Source organism: Dermacentor albipictus, chromosome 1, assembly GCF_038994185.2.
Source record: "Dermacentor albipictus isolate Rhodes 1998 colony chromosome 1, USDA_Dalb.pri_finalv2, whole genome shotgun sequence".
Lineage (NCBI taxonomy): Eukaryota > Metazoa > Arthropoda > Arachnida > Ixodida > Ixodidae > Dermacentor > Dermacentor albipictus.
The window spans coordinates 329,762,181-329,780,154 of NC_091821.1; the positions used below are offsets into that span (position 1 = coordinate 329,762,181).

Consider the following 17,974-nt stretch of genomic DNA (forward strand, 5'->3'; position numbering starts at 1 on the left):
GGCAGGCAGCCTGCGGGAGGTGGAAAAACTACGTTTGGTCATCTGTCTCGCCGCGCTCTTCGTGACATGTTAAAAGCCAGAACATCCGCCACAAACCGCGACCCTCAGGCCAGAGGCGAAGAAAGGATCGCAGCCTTCTACACAAGCGACAGAGTGAACAGTCTGAGATAGCACTTTGAACGAGCAGCGCACTGCGTGAGCGGCATACAAGCAAACCCGGACGTGGCTCTACGCGCCGCGATATTGATGGGCCGCACACAAGAACGGCCCGTGTCTACGTCTCGGGTCACAAAAACTGAAGTGCGAGTTCAATGTCAGTTCGCGACGTAGCAAAATACCGGGACAGCTTCGTATTATGTGCAAAGGCACACAGAATTGTGCAGCGGATTGAAATGGGTTGACTATCGAGCGACCATCGCATAACCCAAAAACCCCTGTGCCCCTCTGGTGAGAGCCCTTTTTATGCTTGTGTTTGGCGTCCACACCACGGCGAGCGTAAAAAGAAAGAAATGCTCTTGTCGTTGACCCTACGAGACGAAACTGGTAGGAAACACGGAGCGTTTCATCCGCGAATAGTACAAAAGTGGCCCATCGAAGCCGTGCAATGAGTGACATGCAACACTAATCGGTCATAAGAAAGCTTGAGGACGTGGATTTCACGCATCTCGCCCGAGGGGGATGTCCTCTACAGCCAGTAACCACATTCCCGGAGGATGGCGATGCCGCCAACACGGACTTTCGCTTGACTTACCACGAATATGGCGCAGTACCTTGCAAACCCGATCCGGAATGGGAAGCCGCAAACCCCGAGCTCCGTGTGCGCCTCTGTTTATGGCATCTGCGGCTCGGTTTTCAAAGCATTCGAGCCCCACACCTGTTGCATCTTTCGCATTCACACGAGTTTTCGCATTATTCGCCAGTGGGCGCCACAACTAGCCCACTCACAAGTTTTGTAAGCTTACCACATCAGACAACATTGCTTGTATGCTAGATGGCAGCACCGACGGCATCCATATACAGCGATTTACGCGCTTTTTCCTCGCCTCTTCTCAAACTTTCAGTGACATCGTAACGTTATGCTACTTCAAACTCTTCAAATATTCAATACCAAAAAATAAAAATTAATATAATAATCATTTTACTACGAGTGTTTTGTCCACATTTCATTCACACAAAGTTTTAAAAAAATTCATATGTAGCAACGTCTTAATTTTTCTTGTCCCCATTTAATAAGTGTAAAATTAGTCAAGTAAAGTTTGCTATTTATGATTTGCATATTTAAGGTATGTGTTTAGGAGTATTTAAGAATGTTCAAATAAGTCAGAACGTGTCGATATATTATGTTAGCAGCGCCATCTATGCGCTGCCAAAAAAAACTACAAAGCCGAGCGTATCCATCAGCTACACATCGCATGCGCACAACACGGGCAGCTTCGACGGTGGTCTAGGGTCGGTATATGAACATAAAATCTGCTGTCTGCATGCTAGGGCGGGCTGAATCTTTGTGACAACACGCTGCTGTCGCAAAATTTACTGTGCTCCTTGCTTACGCGTGGGCGTCGAGACATGGATGCAGCTGCTATCCGGAATTTGAAAATTAAGACAGGGATTGTGAAACGGTACGTGGTGAACATCTCGACGATGTAATGAGTCGATGACACTGTACTTTCTTTCTCACTACGAAAACGAAACAGTATGTCCCGCCAAAAAAAGTGTTGGCTAAAGGTTTTGAATTTGTGATGTTGATGGTTCGTTATAAAAGGAATGTTGAAGTTAGCTCTGTTCGTTGTATACGGAAGTGCTTTCACTCTTTTGTGATCATTGCCCACGCGACCGGTCGTTTCCTTTTTGTTTTGTTTTTTAACAAATGGACTAACCGATTCTTGCAGTATGACAAAGGAAAAGGCGGCCTACATTAAGGAGGTCGAAGTCGAGAGGGAGAGGGTCGTCAAGATGAAAGAAATGGGCAAGGACGAATACGATCTGAAACGGCAGGTGAGCGATAACACGCATTTGCAGAACTCACGCGCGTGCTCTTCTATGACCGCCGTAGTTTGCTTCCGGGCAAGAGCTGCTGATCGCGACTTGTGTTTGCGGCTGCTGTTGCTGTTTATCACGTTTTGCTCTCCGCTCCTCGGTGAAGTGCCTATACTGTGTTGCCTTAAGGTTGCATTCATATTGAAGGCTAATGTCCACATTTATTGTTGAAAGTATTACGTATATACAGCACGGCAGAGATACACAAGACACATACAAGCTGAACTGCCTAAAAATTGATTGGTTTGTGTCTACGTTCCCCAATTATCTCTGCAAATGCTGTCGACAGAGTTGCACCAAAGCTCTTTTCATCGCCGACTAAACCACGATGCTCGTCCATCTGAACCACTGCTTTGTGACATGCAAACAAGATCGCAAACACCGAGGTTGAACAATTTATACCTAGCTACACCTGGCAGCAGGTGCCACTTTTCATAACGGTTGTAATGTTATTTCCCGCGAGTGTCAGTGCAGCAGCGCCTTTGCTTCCTACGAAGATGTGCCATAAAGATAAGCCTCTGATTTTTGTCTATTTCGTCTCAGATGCCTTCCCTGCATTCAGTCGACATAATTTCCCAAAGCTGATGACAGTATTTAAAAGGGTGCTCCTATCCCTATGTTTCCACGCACACAGCCTCTCAGCAGGTAATGCAGAGTGCAGTACCACCACCACCATCATAATCATCAGCCTAGTTACGCCCACTGCAGGGCAAAGGCCTCTCCCATACTTCTCCAACTACCCCAGTCATGTACTAATTGTGGCCATGTTATCCCTGCAAACGTCTTAATGTCATCCGCCCACCTAACTTTCTGCCGCCCCCTGCTACGCTTCCGTTCCCTTGGAATCCAGTCCGTAACCCTTAATGACCATCGGTTATCTTCCCTCCTCATTACATGTCCGGCCCATGCCCATTTCTTTTTCTTGATTTCAACTAAGATGTCATTTACCCGCGTTTGTTCCCTCACCCAATCTGCTCTTTTCTTATCCCTTAAAGTTACACCCATCATTCTTCTTTCCATAGCTTGTTGCGTTGTCCTCAATTTCAGCAGAACCCTTTTAGTAAGCCTCCAGGTTTCTGCCCCATACATGAGTACTGGTAACACACAGCGGTTATGCACTTTCCTCTTGAGGGATAGTGGCAACCTGCTGTTCATGATTTGAGAATGCCTGCCAAACGCACCCCAGCCCATTCTTATTCTTCTGTTATTTCAGTCTCATGATCCGGATCCGTGGTCACTACCTGCCCTAAGTAAATGTATTCCCTTGCCACTTCCAGTGCCTCGCTACCTATCGTAAACTGCTGTTCTCTTCCAAGGCTGTTAAACGTTACTTTAGTTTTCTGCAGATTAATTTTCTGACCCACCATTCTGCTTTGCCTCTTCAGGTCAGTGAGCATGCATTGCAATTGGTCTCCTGAGTTACTAAGCAAGGCAATATTATCAGCGAATCACAAGTTGCTAAGATATTCTCCATCAACTTTTATCCCCAATTCTTCCCACTCCAGGCCTCTGAATACCTCCTGTAAACATGCTGTGAATAGCATTGGAGAGATCGTATCTCCCTGTCTGACGCCTTTCTTTATTGGGATTTTGTTGCTTTCTTTGTGGAGGACTACGGTGGCTGTGGAGCCGCTGTAGATATCTTCCAGTATTTTTACGTATGGCTCATCTATACCCTGATTCCATAATGCCTTCATGACTGCTGAGGTTTCGACTGAATCAAACGCTTTTTCGTAATCAATTAAGGCTATATATAAGGGTTGGTTATATTCCGCACATTTCTCTATCACCTGATTGATAGTGTGAATATGGTCTGCTGTTGACGAGCCTCTACGGAATCCTGCCTGGTCCTTTGGTTGACAGAAGTCTAAGGTATTCCTGATTGTATTTGCGATCACCTTAGTAAATACTTTGTAGGCAACGGACAGTAAGCTGATCGGTCTATAATTTTTCAAGTCTTTGGCGTCCCCTTTCTTATGGATCAGGATTATGTTCGCGTTCTTCCAAGATTCTTCCTGTTAGATAATGTCATCTAGAAAAATTATATACATGTGCCCACATAAGTATACAGAAGAGAGCTGCTGTAGTTCAGTCAGTAGCGCATAGCAGGTAACATAAGTAGGTTGTGACTTTAAGCCTTATTGGTGATGTGGTGCCTTTCCTTGCCGGGTAAGGTGGAGAGCTAGTCATTGTTCCTGTTCTAAGCGAATTCAAGGACTGAACTCTCCATAGTTTTGTGTGCATCAGCTGTCCTTGTTGCATCGCTTGATACATAAACACTTTTATACATAAAGCTATCCTGAAATTAAAATACTTTATTTGCCTTGTGTTCCTTGGTCTCAATCACCACCTACTCATTTCATAGCTTTAGTTCACCTAAAAGTGCTGTCAGGTTATTTTATACTGTGTCATTCTCTTTCAGGAAGCCGTGGTCAATGAGACCCTCAGCATGGTTCCAGACAGCCACAAGAGGTTGCTAATAGCATACAATGAGCTCAAAGAGGTCCTGGTAGGTGGTGGTCACATCTTGCTTGATAACTTCTTTCATTTGATGACAAAGTGCAGAGGGATATTTAGTGCAGCGCATTGCAGAAGAGCAGGCTAAATTCCCTAAATATTTGGAGTAATGTGAAAGATGGGGATTCTTGTTTTCATATGAACTGATGTTTTCAGATCAATTGAACTTGCACATTACAGGAGGCACTGAGAAATATAAAACAAGCAATTGCTTGGCAGGATAAAAAGGTTGCCAAAGAGGCCTTTTAAGTTGGTTGTTCCAATGGTTATGCTCTTTTGATACAAGCTTTCACTTGGCTCATAACTTTAGATGTTTTTCTCACATGACCCAGGCATTGATGTAATTGTGCTACATGAATGCTGCAACTGGCCCCTATGACGCAGTGTTGCTCAGTCTCGTGTTATTCTGTTGTACTTGGTTACCATGGTGCCCAGCAAGTTGCTGGACTTGGAGGCACCTGTGTTTTGATGTTTCTACTGTTTGTGTAAATTTCATTCGTGTGGTCAATGGTTGCAAACAGTGGAACATACTTTTGCGCTGTACGAGGCTGCTGTTTCAGTTTAAGTAGAATTGAGGTTGTGGATTCGATTCCTGGCTGCAGCAGCCGCTCTCTGGTTAGGGCAGAGAGCAAAAATGCTCTTGTTGAAGACTAGGGCATTAAAGAACCCGAGATGGCCAAATGAACCCCCAAGTTTCTGTTACAGCACCTCTCATAGCCCCTGCGATGCTTTGGGACTGAAGCCTCTCTCAATCAATTACTAAATAGATTTAAGAAATGGAGAAATTACTGCAAAACTGTCAACTTAACATGCTGTTTACCTGTCTCATTGCAGGAGAGTTCCGAACACCTTTCAGAACGGGAAGAGTACCTCGCTGCCAAGGAGGTGCTAGAACAGGCACAGCAGTCGTTAGAGTCTCCGTAGCTTATCCACATTGCTTAGGAGGGTGCCTACTTTCTTCAATATGTGTTATCTAAGCAACATTTTTTTTATTTAATTTATTCAAGGTGCCAGCAGCCCATTTCTTACAACCGTTTATCTTTTTGGCTAAAGAAACAAAACAGCTTTGTTTTGGGGTCCTTTTCTAATATGGGTTTTGTTGCCAGGTGGACGTTAAGCAAAGGTATGAGATGTGACACGGTATAGCTGAAACGTGCTAGCTTTAGGGACAAGTTTAAGGAGTTTATAAACACTAAGTGCAAGGGAAAAGCAGGAATGCTGCCGCTACATTCCCCTCTGCCTTTCTGCGTTTCATGTTAACTTGGAGCATCCCTTTTCAGCATCGCTGATAATACACTTTGCAGTTTTGAGTTGTTAAGCAGCACAATTTATATATTTCTTTTCACCTTAGCCTGTCTTCTGCACCTGCCCCTAGGTATAAATAGAGAAACAGAATTCATATTTAACTGCCTTGACTGCCAAACTGCTGTAGTCTTTAAAGACACTGAAAAGCTTTTCAGCTCTTCACTGAATAGAAGTATCAATAATGTTCAATTATATAGCGGTACTTTTACCTAAATTCACGTAGCTCTTTGCCAATTCATTTCTTTCTGTTTTGTTTTTTTTTTTCTTTTTTTTTTAACATAATCTTACTGTGCTGGCTACTCTTTCCTACTGCTTTGCTGGCTACTCGGAAGATATGCAGTCGGGGTTGCTACAAGCAAGATTTAATGGTAAATTTGGTATTCAAGCCATCTAATTTAAGCACCTTGCTACAAAAACCTTGTAAAAGAAGTAGCCTTGGAAAACTATTGCGTCCATGTCAGCAGTACATATCTGTGCCTTAGAGTTCAAAATTAGCTGGCGACTTTATGCATGTTTTAATAATTTTTTTGGTCTTTTTAACAATTATTCCTTAACTTATTGTTCACATGTTGACATAACCCAGCTGCAAAGGCAAAATTTATGTAGCTTTTATAGCTTTTAAAAGAAAAGCAAGCAAGACTCCACTTTAATATGCTGTTAGTCAAATTGCTTCATAATACCAGGTCTCCTGGCCTTTCCTTTTTTTTTACGGTGAGCTTTCTTTTTCGTTATATATTTCAATCAGATTTGCAAGGCTGTACTACACTCTATAGATACGTTTATTTGTAATAAATGCTTTGAAGTGAAAAGGCCTGCACTGTCATTCATTGTGGATCCATGTATATTGTACAGCTACGGTACACGTGCAGTATGTACAAATTGCCCTTGACAGAGTGTGTAGAAAAATTTTCTTTTAATTTTGCGTATACACGTTTTTTCGTTGCATGTGGAGTATTTTTCTGAGTGAAATATTAAGAGAGTTTTAGCCTGTTTGTAAAGATATTAACCTTCACAGAATATTGATCATTCGAGACATGAACAGCAGCAACACTGGTAGCAACATGTTTTGCTGGTTGTCGAAGGAAATGAATAGCTACATGTTGACAATTGTGTCTGCCAATGCTATCAATCTAAAGCAGCAACGCCAGCAGCTGAGTAACATATAGTTGGTTACTGCAATAATAGGTCCGTGTCCTCTCTGGTTAAACTCTGCTCCACCAGATGCTGCCACCAACCTGGCCGCTTATGCTTACATCTCTGGTAACACGGCATTTCACAAAATATGCTTTGTCATCATCAACTTATGCATAAACTAAAGCTCCCACTTGTCATGTTGCAGCGATGCTGAATAACCACGTACTACAAAAACTGAGTTAAAAATTGAACTCTATGTGGTGAACCTGTGCCTAGAAAGAGAAGCAACGCTGAAATTGCAATGATAGCAGTGAGCGTGATTGTTGGTCGCCAAATTTGAACACCAGCATTAAGGCCATCTACTATTTATATTAGTAAATCCATCGTACATTCCATAGTGATCATTAGTGCATATTCAAGAATGTACAATAGTGTTTGCATCATGTGTGTAATTTGACAGACAAGATACTTTGGTTATAGAATCAATACCGCTTGATACATTTCGGATCCAGTAAGCCTGTCTTGCACTGTGTGATAACTCGACAGCAACAGTATGGGGAAAAATGGTCACCAGCAAAAAGCATAACATTGTGCGCATGACAGCATAGAAGCCTAACTAAAGTGTGTGAACATCAATTTTCAATGTTTAGTGCATGTGCTCGAAAGGCTTTGTTACTTGTGAGCAATTTATTAATCTCGTTATAAGTTATTACGATGATGCCCTGAACAGCCATTCTGAAAAAGATGTTGACATCAGCTAATTACCAAGACAAAAGGAAAATTTATCATGCAGCTGGTTGCGGCAGACATGCCACGAGAGAGCCCATACAGTTGCTTCTATGAACTTTCCAACCTAGGAAATGGTACAAGGAGTCTGAAGTATTGAAACTCCGGAACCTGAAGTATCGCTTTAACCAGTTGGCCTGGCTGCGCCGACCTGGCGGTTGCACCAGGCTCAATTATAGGTGAATGCACTTTTATTTCTAATTATACGGTCACTCCAGGCGCATTTCTGCCGTCGTTGCCGTCGTGATGTTCCGTAAAAAGTCGAAGGGCGATAACAGCGTACCCGCGCGCCGTATGCTGCATGTGCGAGGGTGAGCCAACGATGGCGGCTCAATCTTGGGCGCGCAAGGGTGGAAGCGCGCCGTCTTCCGTCGCACGCAAGTCGCCGGGTGGCTTTCTACGGTGGCTGCTGCGTACGTCGCGGCCGCGTGGGTCCAATCTTGAAAGCGATGTGCGAAGGGGACAGTGCGCATGATAGCTTCGTGTGCTATGTTTTGGTCGCTAAGTTCGAGTTGAAGCGAGAGGCAGCACGAAAGTCAATTCGCTCGCTGCCGCTGCCGCGCTTCCCAACTCCAGCGTTTTGACAGCGAGTTTCCGCGGTCATCGAGTGAGATTGGTCATGTTTGCCTGTGCGTCCGTGACACCGTGCTTGTTAGTTTAGTTAGTAAGGGAATGTTTGCAAGCTTATACGGCCGATAAAGCTATCATTACTTCGTATAGCTGTCTATTTGTTATCGCAATCGATGCTTCGCCTTTCGGGCGAAACCGACCTTTATTTCGTTTTTTTTTTTTACCAGAATTCTTGCCTTTCAAGAAATGCATATTTGTTGTGACAGTGGTTCAATAAAGTGGACAGAAAACTTTTTGTTCAAATACCTTTACTCTGTCACTTCCCACAAAACACGTACATTTCATTTATTGCAGAACTGCGCACATCCCGCTTTATATTCCCCCTAAACTGGCGATGCTGACCAGGAGATAAGGAGGCGTTAATGTTCAGATTAGGTCACTAACCTTGATGTCTTCCATGATAACACATTCGATCCTCACTATTCCTTATAGTGTAATTGTGAATACATGCAGTGTAAGCTAAACAAAAACGACTAGCCATATTTGATTAGCTGTTTATGTGTAATACTTATTGTAAACGTGCACATTGCCGTTAGATGGATCATAGATTCAACAGGGATGCATTTATCCTTCACATACTGGCAAGTCTGTCCATCACACCCATAAGGTAAGAAAATTGCTGCACGTGCTGCTTCGCCGAAATCGTCATGCGGTATGCATCCTGTATAACACTTACAGAGCTGTTCAGAACTGCCGTCCAACATTATCGATGGCGTGACATTCAGCACTAGAGTTTCTGCCTCTTCCAGAAACCTTCATGCACACCCGCCAAGGTGACGTATATTATAGTTTCGGCGTTGAGCTGCCAAGCCAAAGGGCGCGGGATCAAATCCCAGCCGCAGCGGCCGCACTTTGATGGGTGCGAAATGCGAAAACGTCCGTGTATCGGGAATAGGGGGCACGATAACGAACCCCAGGTGATCAAAATTAATCCGCAGACCCCCACTGCGCTGTGCCTCACAATAAACTCGAGGTCTTCGAAAGCGAAACCCCCGAATTTTAAAGCCTTCATACAAGTGCTTCTGCGGTCCGAAAGCTCCACGCTAGCCAATCCGCGTAAGTCATCCTTTGCGGATTCCATCATGACGCTCTTTACGCCCAAATAACGGTGCACGAGCGTTTTTGCATTCCGGCCTCATTGGGTGCGGCCGGGATCGGATCCGCGACCTAGCAGCGCAACGCCATAGCCATTGATCTATGATGTATTTGCTACGAACTACAGCACCTCTAAATCAGACTTGTAAACGTTACAGAAAAGAAGTAACCGATTACAAGTACTTGATTAAAATAATTGATCACAGTGGCCACTCACTGCCCCATGAAAGTGACCGAGCAGTTACTAAGAAAGTAATCGAGTACTTGTGCGTTACTTTCTTCCCGACGTTTATCAATAATGAGTAAATACAGTACACAAAACAAGCTGGCCTGCCTCTTTCAGTGCGTTCGCTGCAGCCCTTCACACATTATCTTAGTCATAGGCGCTGACTACGGGGGGGGGGGGGGGGGCGAACGCCCCCGAATGTCATTACCAGAGTTCTGTCACTGACGTCATTTGAGGTTTCCTTGAGTTGTCTCTACCTTTTCACTTAAAATTTTATTGTGGCTAAAAGCTTATTGCATGATTGTTGGCGCGGATGTGCAGGCTTTTAATTCATAGTTTCGCTTTATGTAAGTCAATCCCTGCAAAGGAGAACAAGCGCATTAGAAGCACCAGTGGCGGCTAGCTCCTCCGTACTTTCTCACTTCAAAATTCTTTCTTTAATTTGCACTGTAAACACCGTGCACACACACAATATGTTTAAATACATACACAGGACTATGGTTATTATATATTTTAAAGAGAAGGAGGTAGCCAACTAACAATTATTTCTAATGGTATAGATAGCCTATGCCTAGAAAATGAATATGCTGCTGTATGTTAACCTTGCTTCAAATCGCATTGTGTGCTTTTTTGACCCTGATAAAAGCCTGCAGACATCAGTGAACCCTTCGGCAGAGTTTTTTTATCACGTGAATGATATGTGTCTTCATATTGCTTCTCTTTCCAGCAAGCAATGCCAACGACTCACGAAAAGAAAATACATTTTCTAATAATTTACAACGTTTATTAGGGATAGAAACATCGCCACTTGCATGCCGTGGCAACAAATATATTGGAATTCACTCGGTAACCGAAATGAGGCCAAGCCGGACTCGCTCGAAACCAGAATCTGTAGCAAGCATGCTCAGCAGCGCTTATTCTCCGACTCGCAGTGCGGCAAAAAGAGAGAGAGGCTGCTGTTTTGTCGGAAAAGCGAAGTAGTATTAGTGATAGCGAAGTATAAGACGATTACACGAAGGAACATTACACCATCGAGAGACGCCATACTCTTGGTGATGCGAGAGGCCTCAGGTTGTGAAACTGAACTGTCTCCTATATACTATGAGATCTTGTAAGTAATCATATAAAGCCGTCACTTCAGTGAACTTCGAGGTCACACGAAGTTTGTTCGAGTGCAACAGTTAAGATTATATATATATATATATATATATATATATATATATAGCATGCAGGTATGTCTTCTTTATAAGTGTCTTCCTACTTGTAGAGAATTAAGTTAGCTATGAAATCTCTGTACATGCTACGATATTTACATAGGCGTCCTGTACTCCTTGATTACGTAATGTCTCTATGACTGCTGGTATCTCGACTGAATCAAATGCCTTTTCGTAATCTACGAAAGCCATATAGAGAGGCTGATTGTACTCTGCATAATTCTCGATTACCTTATCGATGACATGGATGTGATCCATTGTAGGGTATCCCTTCCTGAAATCTGCCTGTTCCCTTGGTTGGCTAAAGTCCAGTGGTGCCCTAATTCCATTGGAGATTATCCTATTGAATATTTTATATAATACTGGAAGTAAGCTAATAGGCCTATAATTTTTCAATTCTTTAACGTCTCCCTTTTTGTGGATTAGTGTAATGTTGGCATTCTTCCCGTTCTCTGGGACCGTTGAAGTCGCGAAACAGTTCCGCTAGTTTTTCAAGCATTACGTCTCCTCCATCTTTGATTAAATCGACCGGTATTCCATCTTCGCCTGCCGCGGTCCCCGTTTCATGTCTTGCAAGACCCTTCTAACTTCTTCGCTAGTTATAGAAGGAGCCTATGTTCATTACTACTTCGAATGGAGGTATCGTGGCTGGTTTGGGTACTGTACAGGTCAGTATAAAATTCTTCCGGCGCTTTTACTATATCTTCGAGATTGTTGATGATAACTGTGGCAGCAGCAGTGGCCACGACGACATCTGTTTAATCTGTATCCTGTGCTGTTGCCTAATTCTGAAAGACGGAAGCTACAACTACGAGCTAAAAAAGAAAAAAAAATAGCAAGTCCAGTGCACGTGCACTTACGACTCCAGGATTTTCTCGTCATCGCAGCTTGGAGTCAATGACTCGTCGGTCGGCGCCAGCATCGACAGGCCCAGCATAAAAAGCGGCCCGGTGGCATCTCGGAAAACACTTTGGCAGCAGCAGTGGCCACGACGACCTCAGTTTAATCTGTATCCTGCGATGTTGCAGGTTGGTGATCTCTCCTTCTTTCTTTCTTGTAGGGATAAGTTTAGTCAAATGTCTGACTACTGCTGCTGCCATGTGTGCTGAAATGTACAATGGTGATGAATGTCCGGAGTGTCAATCAGTGGGGAAAGATCAAGATGGCCTGTCCTGCAGTGTATGCCACACCGTGTTCCATGTAGGCAAATGTGCTGGCGTGTAAGAAACTACGCTGAAATCTAAAAAAGAGACTACATAAAAACTTAGAGGTGCCTTAAATGTAGAGCACCAAAAACTCTGACTCCACAACCTGAGGAATCAGAAACAGACCCAAACATGCAGAACATGTAGCATATGCTGCTAGATATTAACAAAAAACTGGAAGTGCTGATGCCGCTGAAATAGACCGTTGAATGCGTCGACAAATCTGTACAATTCATGTTTGATCAACTGGTTCATTTGCTCGAGCGTGTGCCGAAAAACGAGCATGCAATAAAATAAATCGGGAAGAGGGTTGAATAACTTGAAGAAAATGAATGTACCGAGTCCCTCGTAATTCAGCTTGATGAAATTAGAATGTCGGAGTAGGCGTGCTAACCTACAGTTTCATGAAATCCCTAAAACCAAAAAAGAAGACCTCTTCGCACAAAGTGCGAAGAGGTGCATGCTATCGCTACAAAGTGCATGCTATCGCTGCTGAGATTCAGCTCCCGCAGCTACCTGGTGATGACACCGGTGACGCCATACACCGGCTGCCATCACGGCAGCTAGGGTAAGATTCCTGCTGTTATCTGTCGCTTCGCAAAGCAAGAAGTCCGGGATCTGTGGTGCGCAAACAGAAAAAAGATCGCGAATGAAGATGGAAACATGCACGTGCTTGAGAATCTGACCAAAAGGAAACGGGAACTGCTGAAAAAAACGAAGGACTGGGCAAAAGAACACAGCTGCAAACACGTCTGGCACAGTAACGGGAAGGTACTGGTCAGGAAATCTGATGGCATGTTGTCGACAGTCGTATAAAAAGCATATGAACTTGATCAACTTCCTTAGGCATTGCTTATTATTTTACGTTTTCGCACCCCTAACGGACCCGCTTCGTTTTCTTTCGGAGCAAACAACGTGTCAATCATTCCTGCCGACTGATGTATCTACTATGTCTACTCAGAAAAAGAAGATGTCTTTCTTTCACATCAACGCACAATCCTTGCACAACAAAGGTGACGAGTTTGAAGCGTTTCTTTCCGCACTTAACTTCCGTTTCAACATAATAATGGTCGCTGCAACCTGGTATCAAAATAGTTATGAAACATTACAGTTGCCAAACTACAACGCTAAGTGCGAAATTGCCTTGATAAACGAGGTGGGGGTGTTACGATAGCGACAGAAAAAAACTTTTAAATGCAGCCTTTTTACTGATTACACCCTAACTCGTGATGGCTACGAAATACTCTCCCTACAAAGTGGTAGAAATGTCTTCTCCGTTATCTATGGGCCTCCTAAAAGCAACTTTTCCAATTTTGCTTGCTTTCTTGACGAATATCTCCAATAGATCACAGAAAACAACCTGAATCTAGTTTTAGGTGCTGACATCAGCATTGAGTTTCTTTCATATTCTACTAACAAACTAGAGATTGAGTCCACATTGCAATGCAACGGTTTCATTTCCGTCATAAATGAACCCACAACATTACAGGCAGCGACGGCAATAGATGTCTTTTTTACCAACTTCTCAGCAGAACGTCTTAATTCTGGAGTAACTGATATCCATATAAGTGACCATCTTCCGATATAACTGGTTGTTGAGTCTGTAAACTCTAAAGAACAATGCGTATATCCTACAATCGAGTACCGGCGCATTAATGATGACACCTTGAATAACTTTCCGGCAACACTTGAAAATGTTGATTGGAATATTGTGCACAACAAAAATGATCCAGATGATGCTTACAACGCCTTTATTGCCATAGTTAAATCTGTATATAAACAAAGCTTTCCTCTTGTAACGCTTAAAACGCCCCGCAAAGCTCGAAAACCATACATAACCGCAAAATGCTTTAAAATGATAAGAAGAAAACAGACCTTTATAACCGCTTTATCCAAACCAGGACACTGGATGATATTGTACAATTTAAAACGTGCCGGAACCAAGTTACGTCGTTTCTTCGACACGCGAAACAAGTATATATATGGAAAAACTGTTCAGTCAAGACTTACTAAAAAGGAGCGATCTTGTGTGGCAGAACATCAACCGAATTTTAAATCGAGGCACAACTGCAAATGGTGTGCTTGAACTTTTAGAGAAAATGAACCTGTGAGTGGGGAAAAGGCTGGCAGACAATTTCAATAATTACTTTTGCGTCTCGGATTGACGGAAATGACGATCCCATCAATGTGAAATGTCTTGACTTACGGGTTCTTTCCAGTGCAACCGTGTCACCAACCGATGCGAATGACATCAAAAATTGCCTGCTGGTTTGCGCAACAGTAAGTCGCTTGTCATTGATGACCTTAAAATTTTACCAATTAAACATGTAGCTAATGTAATTAGTTCCGTGCTAGAAAATATATTTAATTGTTGCATCGGACATGCAGTGCTTTTTTGTGCTGGAAAAGCGAGGTTATTTGTGTTCTCTTGAATCGTGTTTAATTTGCAATCTTACAATTTCAAGGCAAACGCAGAATTTAAGCTCTCATCATTGATTATCAACATATATTAGCAGGAGCCCTCTGCACACACAGTAGGCAAGCATAAAACTACTAGGTAAATTCAGGTCACACCTACATTTTTTAAAACCCACTTGACACTCATAGCGAGAATTTTAACATTTTTGTTTCACTTTTTCTTCAAATATTAGTATACTTATATATATTGCTTATATTTGCACAAAATCAGCCAAAGGGCGGGAATAGGCATCATACGTACATCAAATATTTGGACATCCAGTGAAGAAAACACAAACTCAGGCTTCGCACGAGAACTGAAATATTCAAGATGTACACTAAATAAGAGAAAAATCCTCAGTTTTATTTCATTAAATAATTTCCTTGTTTTTTAGACGCCTGATAAGTAACGTTTAGATGATCGCTCAAAGATCCTTACTTGATATTACTGGGAATTTCATTCCATACCAGAGCGCCACAATATTCTAGTGACCTTTCATTTCAATTATTTCGGCATATAGGTAAGTTAAACAATAGTTGTTGCCGCCCTCTGCTCCTTTTGCGTGTCGTGAAGACACCATTCGATATAGGGTAAATTCCTATTTATGGTGACTTATACGAACCACTCATTGTAACTAATGCGCAAAGGGGACGGCGGCACGAGAAGTTCTAGTAATTCTACTTGTAGTGTGTAGAAAGATTCGATAGTTAAAATGTGGAAAGACTACAATAAAAGTCTGCTTGGGTCTGTGTTTCGAATGCATCATAATAGCAAGAGCTCGTTTCTGTTGTACTAAAACCTGCAAATATGTGGGATACGTATTGTTCCAGGAATCGATTCAGGAACGCTGTCTGAAAGTGTTGCTCATGTCATTGATAATCGGATCTCTCACTGACAAAAAGAAAGCTCACTGACACAATTCCAGTCTATTTTACTACAGCAGTTTTCCGCAATCTCGTGTGTGTGTGTGTATATATATATATATATATATATATATATATATATATATATATATATATATATATATATATATATATATATATATATATATATATATATATATATATATATATATTGTAGGGTCTCACACGTGCTCTTGGGACAAAGGAACGACACACCACAGTAGTGCGAACAATCACAATGACATTTATTGCACCTTTCATACACAGATGCCTGCTAGCCGACTCACACATAGATCACTCCGATGGGCGCGCGACCAATTTAGGAAGTCCGACTCACCGCGGCCGGATAGCGAGCGAATATGTTCGCCCCTATGCTGGACACCAACGCCTATTCGCGTGTATACGGTCACGCGAACGATCGTGTTCGTCCATCGTGTTCGACACAGGCGGCTGCCGAAGTCGCTGCGCCTGGAGTCGCTCGATCGTAGTCCAGGGCAGCAGCGCAGACAATGTGCAGGTGACAGCAATCCAGGGGTGACTCCGCTCACACAGCGTACACTCAACGTACTGGACAAACACAAAAGTAGTGCAAGGGAGTATGTTCCTGCATGCACGTCGTCTATGTTGTACGATGTTTAACTCGGCTAGCAAAAGATAAGGCGGCTACTCATATGCTAAGTTCATGTGAACAAAGCTCCCTTTCTTGAGTCGAACGGGTAATTTCAATTCGTACGAAGCTAACTAGAATAGGGAAAGCAAAGTGCGACACCTCAACGTCACAGTCCACCAGCTTGTGTCCCTCCACGTGCGACAGACAGCTTCGTAAATCCTTAGACCTAATGAGTCGTTACCCTGACAACAACCGGCATCCAAAAACAGCTCCCAAAAATAGGCGCAATGCAGGCGGCCGTGAGATGTCAGCTCTACGAGGTCGTCCTACCCCGCTCGGTGCATACACAGCATCCGATTTAACGGCGCCCATCGTCCCAGGCAGAGTCGAAGTGCTCGGTGCCAGGCCGCAATGCCAGACAGCCCGTAGCGGCACCCGTGACCAGCAGCCACCCAGCTCCTACAGGCAAAGAGATAGAAGAAGCTATTTACATAAGAAATTCGGGCCGCCTACGAGGCTTCCGTACTCACTCGCATCAGGCTTGCCACTCCGCGGGCGCTAAGCCTCGCTCTCCCAGGATGCAGACTACGTGGCTCTCGCACTGATGAATGTCATTAAAAAAACACTTGCAAAAACACGTAGCATGTTGAAAAAGAAAGATGTTCAAACACACTACAGCAACTGTCTCCTTGCTCAAGAAAGCACGCCGCCGATGCTAGCGATCAAGATCCACGCTAGGCCTACGCTTCGGTTCAAACAAAGGTCTTGAACGAAGCAAAAGTGTCCAACTATCATCCAATGCCCCAAGAGGTCCACGTTGGGCAGCCAGATGTGGGGCCTCACACGTGCTTTTTGGGACAAAGGAACGACAACACAGGAGCGCAAACAATCACAAGGGCATTTATTGTACTTTTCATACACTAATGCCTGCTAGCCGACTCACAACACATAGAACATACCGATGGACGCGTGACAAATCTAGGAAGTCCGACTCACAGCGAGCGAATATGTTCCCCCCATGCTGGACACGAACGTCTATTCGCGTTTACGGTCGCGCGAACGGCAGCGCGTTCGAACGATCGTGTTCGTCCATTCTGGTGTCCCGCGAAGCGGGTCGACGCACGCGCCCGCGCTGCTCGCCGAGAGAAATGGTTCGTCGTGAGTACGGAAAGGTTGGCGCTCTCTTATCAAGCCCTTGAGGCAGTACGGCTCAGCGCAAGCCCCAAAAGGAAGAGGCTCCTTCCTGTCGCGCCCGACTAACCCTGCCGTTAGGCGGCGTTAGCAGCGCAACACTCGCGCCACCTCTAGTAATATGTTGCAGCCACACTGACCGCCGCCGACGCTTGGCTACGGAGAGAAGTCAGATTACAGGAGATGTGGGAGCCATGCGGGGAAAACATCAGGGGACGCGTGAGACTCGAGCATCCCCACTATATATTTCAATTTCTTCCCGTGTTCTGTTGTTTATATGTATTATAGAGCGAGGGAGAAAAAGATTGAAATGAATAACATAACAAAAAAAAAACGGGAAATGAAAGTGATGAAACGATTTAAGCCGCCGGTGTGAGCCGTACCCACAAGCTATGCGTTACGCGTGCGTTGCACTGCCAATTGTACTACAGCGAAGCTATCTATCCATCCACTAACTTGGATATACATATGCTTACTAGATATAGCCCTGGCAGTGTTAGCCAACGCCACTCGGAGCCACGGTAGACGGACACCCAATTTAGCGGACGCATACACGGCCTCCGAGATTGCGCGCGCTAGCAGGTTTTGCTCTGGTCGTCCCATTCGGCGCGCTTCCCAGCCATTTGTGTGTGTGTGTATATATATATATATATATATATATATA

General features: G+C 43.8%; 2 protein-coding genes across 2 annotated transcripts in view; one reads left to right on the top strand and one right to left on the bottom strand.

Moving 5' to 3' along the window:
* Positions 1–912, bottom strand: part of LOC135909360 (uncharacterized) — a 101,753-nt gene extending 100,841 nt beyond the window's left edge. The window contains exon 1 of the mRNA XM_065441335.1: positions 752–912. The gene's annotated coding sequence lies outside the window, so the exon portion shown is untranslated. The remainder of the gene's footprint in view (positions 1–751) is intronic.
* Positions 913–1,407: 495 nt separating this feature from the next.
* Positions 1,408–6,668, top strand: LOC135909399 (tubulin-specific chaperone A-like). Its single transcript, XM_065441343.1, has 4 exons — positions 1,408–1,619; positions 1,890–1,995; positions 4,460–4,546; positions 5,389–6,668. Exons 1-4 carry the CDS (start codon positions 1,567–1,569, stop codon positions 5,476–5,478), a joined length of 336 nt encoding a protein of 111 aa, XP_065297415.1. The 5' UTR covers positions 1,408–1,566; the 3' UTR covers positions 5,479–6,668.
* Positions 6,669–17,974: the final 11,306 nt, after the last annotated feature.